At 38.2% G+C, this 14,781-nt stretch overlaps 1 protein-coding gene across 1 annotated transcript; it reads right to left on the bottom strand.

Annotated features, from left to right (window-relative positions):
- Positions 1–2,748: 2,748 nt before the first annotated feature.
- LOC140233644 (COP9 signalosome complex subunit 5) lies at positions 2,749–14,209 on the bottom strand. Its single transcript, XM_072313748.1, has 8 exons — positions 14,034–14,209; positions 11,183–11,291; positions 10,304–10,429; positions 9,421–9,549; positions 8,815–8,880; positions 7,866–8,063; positions 7,035–7,180; positions 2,749–6,380 (listed from the first exon to the last, which is right to left on the bottom strand). Exons 1-8 carry the CDS (start codon positions 14,165–14,167, stop codon positions 6,296–6,298), a joined length of 993 nt encoding a protein of 330 aa, XP_072169849.1. The 5' UTR covers positions 14,168–14,209; the 3' UTR covers positions 2,749–6,295.
- Positions 14,210–14,781: the final 572 nt, after the last annotated feature.

Below are 14,781 nucleotides of genomic sequence, written 5' to 3' on the forward strand. Positions count from 1 at the left end.
GACCACGTGATTCTGGACCAGTTTATTCTGTCTCTCATGAGCAATGCTCTATTCCCACGAGAGAACATTAAAGCAGAAAAAAAAAAACCCATGTCTAAGCAAATTAGGGATCTAACAATGTTATTGTCTAACATTGGTGGTGACATTATGAACCCTTGTTGTTTGCCTATTTAGCACAACTCTTTTTATAAGGGATTTCCTCAAACTCAGATAATGCATTCTCACAAATAGATCCCCGTACATTGAATAATACTTGGGAATTTTTTTTTCCATTCCTCCTTCATAATTACATTTTGGATCCTATAGTGCGATATGTGAACCTACGCCTCATGCAATACTCTGTAAAAGTGTCAAGAAAGTCCACGGATGATTTTCTCCCCCCCCCCCCCCCCTTACATTTGGAAACATGTGATTGAGGTGGGACGTCAGGATGTGCGTCCAGAAAGCATAACATTAATTGGCCATCGTACACTATACGACTTTCGGTCACACGACTGACCAACTAATTTGGATCCGAAATACACCTGTAAATCACAATGGCCTCAGAATATAAAACACGTACCGGTACGCTTGATTATTTCAGATCCAAAGTTTCAGTCCGTCGATACGAACGACCAATAGTCGTAAAGTGTGCGGCGGTCTTTACAGGGTGCTGAGGTATATTACAAAAAAAAAAAAAACAACAACACACACACACACAAAAGTGAAGCCATGATGTCGTCACGAGGGAGCTCGCCCTAGCTTTAGATTTGCGACGCGGACGTTAAGACGACGGTTGCGTTGACTATTCTTCTCTCTCCCTACGTCGTGTTGCAACGGAACTTTTGGAGGAGACGTACGGTAGCCTGTAAAAAGTAAAATGGCGCCCTATATGCCGTTTGTCATCCATGCGTCAAGTAGCTCTCTGCGTCGTGAATTTGACCGAACGCTAATATACCCTCGATCCACAGATTTATTTTTTCCTCCTCATCAGTCACTAGTCGGAAGCAAAGTTTTTTGCTTCCGGCCACCCACCGAAGTGTATCTGATCACAGTCTGATGAATCAGACTTGTGTTGGTCGACTATCAGGTCAGTGTCAGACATGTCGGGTGTGATCCGATGGGGCACGATCATCCGATGAAGGAACTAAACACAGAGCATTTTCCCACAAACAATTTTGAATCTAAAATCCTTTATGCTTAATTTTTTATTACTATACGAAACGGAATTTTTCGGGTTTTGAATGCGGCTTTTGTTCCCTCTCAAATTTTGATAGCTTTAATTCTAAAGATTTATCTACGCTATTTGTCGGTGGCATCCTGCCAACATTTCCACACAATAAGTCCTATAGCGAACGAAATTAACAAACACTATAGCCCGTATTCTGCTAAAAACTTAACCCGACTTTAAACAGTGTTAAACCAATGTCTGGTTTAAAGTGAGTCTAAAGTGGGTTTAAAATGGGTTTAAATCTTGGTCTACAGTAGAATACGGGCCTATGTGTTTTCTAACTGCCTTATGGCATGTCGCAGTGGTGGATCCAGCGTACCGGGCGCCTCCCTTTCATTTTTCTTAAAAAAAAAAAATAATAAATACAAAGAAAATAAATTTTCGATTAGAGTGACACCAGAAAATTGCGGGGTTTTGGTTTTGGTTTGAGTTGTTGTCGTTTTTGTTTTTTTATCTTCTTATTGTCAGCCGATGAAACCCGGAATTGGCACGAGAAACGGCACGGGAGCTCCATCCCCCCCCCCCCCCTTTTTTTTTTTTGGTGCTTACTTATTAGCTGATTAAACCCGGAAGTGGCACCAGAAATAGGCCTAGTCTTGCGCCCCCCTTCCTTTACGGAATTCCTGGATCCGCCCCTGTTTCGCTATCATCGCGTCTTCTCATCAATGTCACTCAACTCGACACAACAGTTTAGGTGTACCAACTTACATTAAAACACTCTGCATGTACACAATACGCAATATACAAATCCTAAGTCAGCTGATGCGAGTCTCTGGAGCTTGTCGGATCAGATTTCATCGGATTGTTTTTTGTTTTTTTGTTTTGTTTTGTTTTTTGCATTCGGGGGATCAGATGGGTCAGAACAGTCGTGAAAACTTAAGACGACGCGAGATCGATTTTGACAAGCGGTCTTGCGCATGCGCAGATTTTTTTTTTCTTCTGTGATCATCTCCACGTTGCAAATCTAAAGCTCCCTAATCACTGATCTCTATGTAGTCAAAGAAATGATTGGACATCAGAGTAGATAATTTCCCCTTAGTTATAAGAAAGAAGACAATGGTATAAGCAGACAAATGTGGATTCTGATCAGAACGTGGCATACCAATCTCAAAATACATGTACTTAGTAAGATTCGAAAGACAATGCAACTTACGGTTTCTTTTGCCAATAATGTTGGGAAAAATTTCACACCGTTGAATTGTACTTGAATTGCACAAAATGCCACTCCGTTCACACGAACGAATGCCCAAGCAGCGAGCACGAGCACACACACATGCACACACACACGTAGAAGGCACGCACGTGATGAAGACATAGTGTTCACGCGTCACAAGCACGTGTCCGGGCAATAAAATGCCCACATCCTGCTCAATTTAGAGTTCAATGACAGTTCAAATTACACACCATACTGAAACCTTGAGCTTAAATTTGAAAACAGACTACCATTCTGATTATCACAAAATGAAAGTACCGGTACACACGCACCTCTCATAATCAGCTGAAAAGGAAAAATCAAGTGTCTAAAACACGATTTTAGATTCTTCTTTAACATAGTAACATCGATTTTAATGGAAAATCATTTGCAGAGGCATGGTAACCTGCAATTGCAAGTTTGAAGCCACTGTTTACCGTTGGGAGCAGTGATTAAATTTGAGTTATCACATAATCTGATGCATATGAATAGTTCAGTTGTATCACAAAACATCCTACCTTACAAAAAAAAATAATAATAATCATAATAAATCCACAAATACATGTATGAGGAGATTATCACTATTTTTCTCAATAAACCATAACTGTTATCGGTTTATTCTGGAAACAATTTTATTAAAAACTATTGTTCACATTTTGTATATTGAACAATACTCAACATTGATTATACTGATTAACACTTTTACATTAGTTGTTTCTATCCCTAACTTACATTTTTAGAACTATTTCACAGCTCTAAAGCTGGGTCTGTTTGTTTGTTTGTTTTCATCTTTAATATCTCTTTCCAAGACGCATACTCAAGAAAAGCTACAAGAAAATGCTTACACTGGCAGACACTTACATTTTCAGGATTAAAAGTCAATCAACATCTCCTCAGTGTCAAAATGATATCCAAAGATTTGTCGTCTGGGTACATCTTTGAATTCACATGACATTCTTGCCGTGTCAAAATGGCTGCTAAATTTCCACTATGCTTTTAATGTTCATGTTACAAACAAAATGCAGCCTTAGTCTATTTGTAAGTATACATCATCTATTACCGTTAATAATTTCCATGGTTTGTGGACAGGATGAAGATCCCTCAATGAAAGAAAGAAAGAAAAAATTACTGCGGACTATACAATCACAAAGGATTACCTTAGACTATGTAGCTTAAAGAAAAAAAAAAAGAATAAGAATATACGAATTTTAGCACACAGCCTGACCAGACACTGTGTGAAGCACATGACACTTGTGCACAGCGACTTAACTGTGTTTAATTAATTTGATAGGTACTGCCAATGCAGTACCATTGTCTTGATAGTCATCAATACAAACTCATATGTACGCAAAAGCCATCAATTTCTTGAATGAGGCCAAGTGATGTCGGCAAAGTGATGTCGGCACTGTCCCTCTATCAACCTGTGAGCAGTGGGCACTTGAATGAAGGAACGTACACATATTCATTGTAGCCATCTACTGGCAGAGGGGAACCTTGTACTGAGGACCAAGAAACCATCGCAACTTCATTGTTATATCAGGGTTTTCACTATCTCAGGGTACAAACACAAAGAAATACAAAGTGTTGGAACGTACAAAATCACCTTGTTATGAGAGACTTCTGTTTATAGATATACATTAACATCTTTATGATATCGATTCTGTGTATGTTTCAACTCAAGCACCGAGATATTACAGCTCTCTCAAGTTGATGCTATCTTATGAACTCATTTTTTTGCAGAGCTCCTATTTGTTGATGTTTGCCTCGTGTAGTAGACCCTCTGAATGCCACATGGATTTCTTGTCCATAGGTATGTGTTAAATTTGTGCACATTTGACCCATCGGGACAGAAAGGGTTAAAACTCACCCTAGCCCTTTAATGCATAAAACACACTGTTCTCAAATGCACTGGGCTATTATTGGCTGTCCTTGCACTGAATTTCTGCAACACGCAGGGACAAGGCCTTTAGTACAGATATGCTAGATTCCCACTGACAGCCATGTCAAGTTTGTGTGGCAAAAGCTTACGTTTAGAGTAACAACAAAAAGAACAGCACAAATAAGTGGGTCTGTACTCTTGAACCATGATTTGACTTGTAATGGATATTTTCTTGGTATATATACCCAGAGTACACTCGTACTAAATTTCCTGTTTGCCACTGGATGAAACAGGGTGAATGTGTTGTTTGCACCTGCGTAACTCCTTTATAGTTTAGCTCTAAAACAACAGAGACAAAATAAATCTTATTTTCAGAACGAATTATGCTTCCAGCCAAGATGAAAAATATATTTGTTTAATCAACAGCAAACCAAAAGGTCTTTGAAAGCATCAGCCACATTTTGTTGTTGTTGTTGTTGTTAACAGGTAGACTTTACTTAGGTGTAGTGCAACCTAGAGAATACATTGATAAGCATTCTATAAGAAAAGAGGTGAAGAGATCATACAGACAAAGTGGATATAACCTAGTGAATGGAGCTAATTTGAGTTGCCTGGGCCGGAACGGATGATGAAAGAAATACACTGGTCTGTAGGTGAATTCCTGTCTTTAACAAACCAACAACAAACAATCATTGGATTGGAAGACAATCATATTTGTTATCAATAGTGTTTTATTCCTGACTATTTGTACACTTATACCCCCTGGTATTTCTTAACCCATTCAGGATGGGCTGATTTTGCTACAACAGCATTTCCCATAGACACTTGCCAGAGTGTACTCGGGACTCATCCTCAACAGTTTAAACAGAAATATGGATGCTGTTTGCTCCCCCATGTTAAACTACAACGTACAACTGCCATTTAATATCAATGCAATATCTTACTCAAGGGTAATTGCACATGCAACCGTGGCCAATTGCATCTGTAACATTACGAGAATTGAAACTAAGGGTCAATTTCTTTGTGAAACAGCAAAATAAGGATACTCATGGAAAAGGGGTCTTCTCTCTCTTCTATGCCGTTTATTGCGTTTCTTGTCTGAAATAACTGATAGATTTTGCTTGGCCATCCGTTCCTTTGGTATCTTTGTATGACAAGAAGTGTGGTAGTTTTCACTATGTTTACATTGGTGGATGTCTTTAGCAAGTCCATAACTCATTTTCTAGCATTCTCATCTTCTAGTGGCACATAGCACTATGGAAAGGTGTGACAAATTTTGGTCACACCCACCTCTAAATTTTGCTATTACCCCAAAGAGCATCAAAACTTTCATTCCTTCCAGTTTTATTGCTACTGCTACAGGCTTTATACTGCTGCCCAGTGGCTACATGGTGAGCTTTTGCTGGGTTTTTGTTTTATCATGTCAGTACCACAAGTTATGAACTGCTACCACATCCGTGCTAGATAACAAATCAAGACACTTGTAATGCAGAGCAAGCATTCACGGTTACTGCCTTCAGAAGTTCATTCATGATTTTGAAAATCTACATGACAGAATACACTGTGCAAACTCCTGCATTACTTGGTAGTAAATATTTCCAGTGGAGAGGGTCATAAGGGGTAAAATTATGAATGTCATGATAAGGGAATAACATAATAATTGAATAAATCATAAAAGAATAACCCCAAAACAAAACAGCAATAAATGAATAAATCACAAATGGTGTCAATTCCTCTGTTTAAATTTTCAACTATCTGTTTAGCAGGTTGTAGTGTAGAGGGTATGCAGGCATTTACAGATACTATTACTCTTTTGCTATGTACATCCCCTTGATATCAAAGGATCATATGTAAGAAGTTTGCATTTACTGCAATAACTAGCGATCAGGAATACACCCATGAGTTTTCCTGAAACTGAAGTTTCATAAATATAACGTTAATTAGCCACACAAACACATTGTTTGCGTCTGCTTCACGACATCCTATGTATTAGCTGGGGAAAGGCAGATTCTCTTCAGCGATTGTGGACTTGGTTGAAGAGTTTGTTTTTGATGACTTGGGACATTAGACCGTGGATGACTTCTATCGTGGTTTTGCAGCTGCAAAGAAAAGAAAAAATGGTGAATGAGAACGAATTGTGTTCAGATGAACAATTGTGTCATGAAAGACATACTAATTTCTTTTTTGGGACAATTCTTAGATGAAACTAAATCAACAGAGACTAAACTGACACACAGTTCGAGTTTAAAAACTAGAATATCTTAATAAACAAAAAACAAACAAATATAGTTTCATTGTTTTGTCCAAGTAAAAACATACTAAATATTGAAAAAACAAACAAACAAACAGCTGGCAGCCCAGATCTAGATCCCTTCTTTACAGCTTTGACTCTAAAAGCAGTCAGAAGTTATATTAACACTTACTGTACTTTCTTTGCTGATTGGCACAGATATCTGGAAACTAATTCTCAATGAAAAGACGTGATCTAAAGCCCTCTTCACCCTGCTGGACTGAGACAAATTGCTACACTCGAGTGGGTTTGCTATTAAACTTTACAACTACATTACAGTTGCAGAACAAGTTTGGATGGATTAGTGAATGCCGATGTAAAGGAAGTAAGTTCAGCTTTTCAAAAAAGGGGTTTAACCCGCAGAGGATTAACTGATTTTGCTATAACACATACTTCCCATAAACACTTGCCCATGTATACTGGGGACTCGTCCTTAATCGGTTAAAGTACCCAAGTGACTCACCTGTCTTTGGTGGCCTTCCCTAGCTTGTCCTCAGCCTTCTTCTCATGGTCCACAGCGAGCATGAAGCTACCCCGCCCCAGCTGGCTCTCTGCATTCTCTAGCTTCTCGGATAGATCTGAAACCTGGCCGGTGGTGTAGTCTGCATTCTGGCACATTGAGGATAGAATGGAGTAAGCAATAAAGGGTTATGGTAATCAATGTTTTGGGAGACTTCAAACTTGCCAGAGACTACATATTTTCAATACAGATGACGATATCACTTGACATATACAACATTCCAAATAGATAGATAGATAGATATTGGTTTATTTCATCAAAAGGCAGTTACATAGCAGCCTAGGGGCTGAATTGTGTGCCCCTGATGTTAATGTACAGACAAAACAATGCAATACTTACTTCACATTAAAAAGATAAAAGAATGAGCCTTATTACATTTAGTACAATTTCATTTCTCTTTCAAATCAAGGATCAATTACACATAAGTAATTACAACTGAAAATAAAGTGAAATGATTGAAAATATGAAGAAACACAAGTATACCTACAGTTGTGTAAGATCAAAACAAATAAACAGATAATCTAATTGAGTTCAGTTCAATTCAGTTCAATTTTATTTTCCGTTTCTGGAAATTTGTTTTGTTTGCATACATACACGTTACATCGATACATACATATAATACAAAGCACACGTACAACCTAGATACATAGTCATGATAGACACACAAGAGATCCACATGCATAAATGCACAAAAACAACAAATGACAAACAAGCAACAGAATAAGGTAAACAGAACAGCATAATGCTGTGATATCATTTTTTATTTATGCTTACTGTGAGTAAACTTGAGGAGCTGAGAGTGTTGACCCAGTACTTGTTCCATAATGACTCCAGGAGCTTGCGATCCAGGGCTGACTTGAAGTAGGAGACTTCCAAGGAGTAATACTGCTTGCAGTGAACCCCAAAGTCTTCAATCTTGTTGAGAGGGATGGTCTGATACTCCGAGGGACCATCATCAGGGGGCTTGTAGCCCTGTAGGGATGATTACAATAGAGATTGTACACAAACATGGTAGCAAGGGGATACAGTGGATTTGGAAGGCTAGTCCAACTCGGATACAAAAAACAAAAAAAAACAAAACAAAACCAGTTAGTGAAGTGTGTACAGTTGTATCACTGATCTCTATGTGAGTGCACACACAGCTGAAGAATCTCAACCATAGTTGACCGTACCAATGAGTGTACATTGTGTACGATTCAATACACATATTCACTGATAAGTGGCTAATGGGCACTACTTGTAATTTTCAAAATGTACCTCAGTGGGCAGCAAATGAAGATGATTTTAATCGGACCACCCATGTTTCCCCACATCACCAGGTCTTAAAACATTATGCAAGCTTGGACACTGAAGGGAAGGTTCTTGTCTATTCATAATCATCATCCTTTTAGTGTGACATCAAAATGCATACACACAGAATAACACATTGATAACCAAGACAATTTTGAGATGACGCGGATCTGTCATTGAGGTATAGACATGTTCACAATACAGACATTTCAGCAAATACATTGTATTTTCTCTCAGAAGCTACTACTTCTACTACTACTACTACTACTACTACTACTATTACCACTACTACTAATACACTACTACTACTACTAACAATAATAGCATCTGTCCACACATAATGGCAATCATAATAATTATTCTAGCTTCAATACTGCAATATCAATGACACAGTCTGAATCTCTCTGTACAGTATTTATCTCTGAGGCCTCACCTTTGGATATGTCCTGAATGCACCAATGTTGACTTTCCCTGCTGAAATTGTCCTCACTGGGTCAACCTTCAGGAAAACAAAAGGAACAAGAATGTTTTAATCATCTTACTGCCTAGGCCTAATACAAGGGAACCCTTTTTCTGTGCCAAGCACCACAAGATGCTTGTGAATAAACAGTGTCTCAAAGCAGTTATGTACCATAGTGCCTTGTTTGAATGCTCAAGCATATTATGCAGCTGTACAGTTGATTGCATTTACATTGTATTTAACATTCCCCAATCAGTTTATCTGGTACTAAAGAGATAGTTAATTAACACATCAATAATTAGCACAGTTGTCAGTAATGCGACAATTCAGCTCAAGTTGCAATAACGGTACTTCAAAACATTATAAAACTTAAAAGAGTCTTTCCCACAAACAATAACTGAACAAATTTTCTGTGTTCTGTACTCATTTTCAAAACTTATCCTTTTCACCCATTGAGGATGGACTAATTTTGCTACACACATAACTTAAAACAAACATTTCGCATAGACAACTGCCCGAGTATTCTCGGGACTCATCTTCAACGGGTTAAGTAAGGATACAAAATATTCATCAACTCACCACAATTGCTACAAATGGTTCCTGGAACTGCTGATTGAGCATCTGAGTTCCAACATCAATCCCTGATAACCAGCAGCCATATCCAGGGTGACTGTGATACCATCCAATGGCATTTTCTAGACGACCAACCTGTAACATGTACGCAGTAAGGAAGGTTAAAAGTGTGGTATTATCTCCATTATGCTGAAAGCCAGAATTCAATCAAAATATTCTGTAAGATCCACTCCTATGATTCCCATAAACATAACACTATGTATGTTATATATCTTGATAGTGCCTTTTCTGTACAGATTCAAAGCGCCATACAATTACAATTAAATACAAGAAATCAACAATATTTACTCAAGAAAAGAGAGAAAGAACATACAAAACAAACATACAATGACTTTAAACTTGTCAGATCATTCAATCTATTGTCAGTTTTCAAGGCACCCAGAATATGTCATGCTTTTGATTTCATGCTTTTCAGTGCGTTGCTACTGTATTTTATAGGCATGTTTAAGCTCATTGTCTATAAAATGTATCTCTGAATTGTTTAGCTTCAATTTCTTCCATGACAGAGAGGGAAAGGGGGGGGGGGGAGAGTTATAACCTAGTACCAAGGTAAACATGACTCACAGCATCACTTTTATACTATGGTAGCTCATATCTTGCCTCTGAAAATATCCAAAATCACCTTCCACTTTCAATTCATACAGAAATCATTGTTTCTCAAAAAAAAAAAAAAAAATATCATTTCTGATTTGATAGATTGAAATGAAGAAAAAAAAAGAAGAAGAAAGAAATAAGAGTCAACTGCAGTCATATTTTGTAACTTCATGTTATTTTGTAACTTCATGTAGGGAAGTGGAAAATCAGAGTACAATAGCACAGTGGTCATTACCTGCTTGGCGTTCTCAATGTATGCTGCCATGTACTCGTATGCTGCAGCCTGAGCGTTGACTCTTGTTTCTGTTCCCTCAACTGGCAAGGCAAAGCAGTCCATCACTATCATCGTCTCACCGTCAACCTACAAAGTTGTGGCAAGTAAAACAAATTATGGCATTTAATGTATTTAGATGTAACCCATACCTCAAAATTATTTTCTGTTCACTTTTTTTTTTCTTTTAGCTGTTACAAGCCTACTTTAATATTTTTATGATAGGTATGCTAGTTAGAAATAAACAAATGAAAGATATCATCTTTCATTAGAGTAGCTTGGTACACAAACGGTTTGTATTTAAGCTTTCACTACTCCATTGTCTTCTTACAGGATACAACAGTGTGCATGTTGCAACATCAAAGGATAGATAAAGAACAATTACCTGAATATTCTACTGTCTAATAATTCTCAAACAATCCTCTTGGTATTGAATATTCTAAGTAATGCAATTTGTACCCCAGGAGAATAAGAAAGAAAAGAAAAAAAAAAGGGGGGGGGGGGGACAAGGTCTTGTGAAATGTGTAGCATGAATTGAAGGACAAAACTCAGAAATTAAAAAGATTTGCTCTCAAAAAATACAACTGCAGTATTCAACAAATATGAATTTATGAAAGAAGAAGTTGATGTGAGAAAGTATACTCAAAAACATAAATACAATCAAATATCAATATCTTATATCAGTTTGTGTAAGACATCATTATGCTGAACATAACAGATTTTATTCAAGAGCATGAAGAATAGATTACTCCCTCAAGACATCTATCAGAAGAACATGACCCATTTTAAGGCTGAATGTACGTTAGCCTTGCTTCCAAAACAAGCAAGTGTACTGTATCTCACCTTGCCTAGTAAAAGACCCATGACCTCTAGTGTTCCTCCTGACCTGGCATGCATCACCATCTTGAGCAGAGCCAGAGCCGAGATCTTGATGTACTTGAAATATTGGTTGCTGCATTTTTAAATTTAAAAAAGAAGATAACAGACAATTGTTTTTTCGTGCCCATATTCACAATACCTTCAATAAATCATAAACTTGCATCTGTTATCAGCTTTGTTAGAGAATGAAGAAGTGGGGTGTAATACAACATGTCTATTTTTGTGATTTTTTTTTCCCACATCTGAACTTACAAGCATCATCATGCAGACAAAGGATGATTACCAGTACTAATATCAACATTGATATTGAAGTCATTTCAGAAATGACTGTAAGAGAGTAAAGATCAGAGTCATACATGTAATTGTTCTATAAAGCAAAAGCCTCAGCAGATGCAATTAGGAGTGTTAGCACTATTTTGCACTTTTAAAAGAAATTAAATCAAAGTAAATAGAAATATCCCAGATATATTTCCACTTGCACAGGCACCATTCTATCTCTGATTTTGAACAGTTGTTCTCATCTCTTATAACCGTGCCAAGTAAGCTAGCCATATTTGGTTCACAAAAAGGACATCTACCAGTAAGTAAAACCAGAGAACGAAATGTGACCGGCGACAAGGGTTTCAGGCAAAAGTCGGGAATTTTGAAAATTCATTTTTTGACTGAATCACAATGTCCATTTCCTAAGCTTTGCATAGATATTAAACACTTGTATTCTTCGGCACCATAAGTGGGCATAGAAAGAAAAATAAAATGCACTTTTTAAGTTTTTAGCCTGTCAAAATTGCGAGAAAACAGGCTTTGAAGATTCACCTCTTTCTCAAAGACAATGTCCGAGCGGCGATACGAGGGGAGAATCACCCATCCGTACGATGGTGCCAATCGATGTTAAGCTCCGCCTCTAGCAACCACAGCGCCTTCTGATTGGCTCACTGAGAGAGTCAAATTTCCCGGGCACCTTCCTCGGAGCTCAGTGTATGGAGCCGAAAAACAATGCGTTTCGCTCGGGTTTGTTTACAGTACGTCTTTCAAGATGGCGAATACGATAATTGCACGTACAGCTGTATGGTGTACATGTACATGTGTATTTGGTGCACGCATTACGCAATAGCATCCACACGCCATGACCGTGTGCATGTAACAGGAGCGATTGCGAATCCACACATTTACAAATCGCGTTTTCATTGTGGTTGATTTGTCTATATCATTGGCGACCCTTTTGAAGGCAGAAAATTGCTAGTGCTGGCAAGGGTCACGCTTCCTGTTTGTTTTGCTTTTACAAGACATGCATATGTTGCTTTGTTCGGTGGTGCTAATTAAATTGAAACAAACAAACAAACAAACACGACTCGTTAGTTTTGTGCGATCTTGACGTGTAGTATTTGAATATAATTAGTCACATGTGACCACTCCTTTCCTCTCATCTACCTTCCATTGAGTCAGTCTGCTGTCATAATTTTTACTACATGTACAAGTAGACAAATTTGAGAATATCTAGTTTTCTTTCACACGATTATGTCATGCTACATGATTTTTGTTTCACTTCCGTTGTCGAACATTGCGGTAGAATAGTTTGGATAGAAAGCCAATTAACGAAGAGCACGCACTACAGAGCGAACGTATATAAACCACTATAGCAAGAACAATGGAGCGTGTAATCGTGCACGCGTGGACAAAGCATTTCCCCAAACGCTGCAACTGGTGTCTCCGAAAGCCGAATTATGTAAATGTGTGCGACGCACCAGCCAATCGCATGCGAGTCCCTACGCCGTAGCAACGCAGGGGATATTGGCGCGGCGTTCGAAAGAAGCTCGAAACTGACGAGTGCGATCCAACATAGGGTGCTTAAAATTCCATTTTCGATAGGAAAACGATAGTCTTATGCTATGAAATTTAGTGTAGGCCCCTACATGTAGATGTAGAAAATATTATCAAAGATTCGATTTCTGCAAAAAACCTAAATCGACAAAAATAATGGTCAAAATCTTTGTACCCCGCCTAGGAGGGAATTTGCCCTTGCGACTTTTGCCTGAAACCGTTGTCGCGGGTCACAAATAACCACCATGACCTGCACAGAGCAAAACAGCTGCCATTGCCTTGTATTGTCTCGTGGGTCCTGGCCACGATACCCTTTCAATGCTGCCTTGGAGGCACGCTAACTTCACTAGGCGTTCAGCAGGGAGTGCACTGGGGCCGGGTTCTTACCAGGCAAATGCGTGCACACCAACAAGCGATCAACGAGTAAGCGAATCTTGCTCTTGGCAATACCACTTGAGGTTCTAAATTCTATTTTTAAATACGGTAAATTTTGAGTGCATTCAGCAATATTTATGGCTATAAATTTATTTTCGACTGCGCAAATTGAACTGTAATGACAGCAACGAGAAGCTGAAACAAGTCAGCTGTTGTACTATTAAACCTTTTATGATCAAAAGAATAAATAAAGTCTATCTTTTATCGTATCGTTTGGCCGGGGTCATGTACTCATATGAATCATACCGACATAACTGCCTTCTCAGCTCAGTTCTGCATGCCCCTGAACTCCAGGATTATCATCAGACATCACCTAGGCCTAATTGCTAATGATAGTAATAACAAATAAAATTTCGCCAAACTGTTCAGTGCCTTGGCTTTAGTCTGTTCGTTTAGCAATGTATTTGCACTGTTGCATATAGTGTTAACGTTAGATCTTGGCTAGTAGGTTCTAGTGTTGGTGTGTAGACCTAATAGGCCTACGCAAATGTTAATAAACAGCAAATCAACCCTGACATAGAAATGGACGAATGGGACTGTACAATTATTTCCCGATACTCACTCCTTTGTCCATGGCTTCGCCTGAAGAATTTCGTGCTGTTGTTTCTTGTCGTATTTGTATATTTCATCAACACTCTGTACAAGTTCGATATTATTAGACATTTCCCATGTCTTCTGTGCCATCTCGCGATCCATTTTGAAGATTATTCTGAAGTTGGCCTCTGTCGAACGATACGTAAACTCGACATCGATAGCAGTAGTCGATCACCAAGAAAGGCTCATAGCGCCCCCCCCCCAAAAAAAAAAAAATAAATAAAATAAAAAATAAATAAAATAAAATTACTGAGTATGCGTAATGTCCGTCCGTCAGGTAGACTTGACTTTCTCTATCCCTCTTCCCCTCCCAACTCCCCTCCATCTTCTTTCTCTTCTATATGTAGTCCCCTCTATTCATCCATCTCTTCTGTTTTTCTGTCTCCTCTTTTGTCACATCCTTTTTTTTTTCTCCTCAGCTACCAAATCTTTTTTCTTCTTCCTCACTTCCTCTTCTCATTTTAATGCCTACAATCTATTATAAAATCATCATCATTTGAACTTCTTTTTTGTTTTTTTTTTATACCCTAGAAGATTATCATAACCCAATAGAGTAGGCCCTACTAATGAACACGACTCAGAAGGTTTTCGCAGAGACTGGTTTGAAGTCGCACTTCTCAACAAGTGAGCTGTGATGATGTCAGCAAAAATAAAAAATGAAATAAAATAACATAAAAAGATATTCCTATTCGATCTGGGCCTCAAAACAATTACAT

This window comes from Diadema setosum, chromosome 10 (genome assembly GCF_964275005.1).
Source record: "Diadema setosum chromosome 10, eeDiaSeto1, whole genome shotgun sequence".
Taxonomy (NCBI): domain Eukaryota; kingdom Metazoa; phylum Echinodermata; class Echinoidea; order Diadematoida; family Diadematidae; genus Diadema; species Diadema setosum.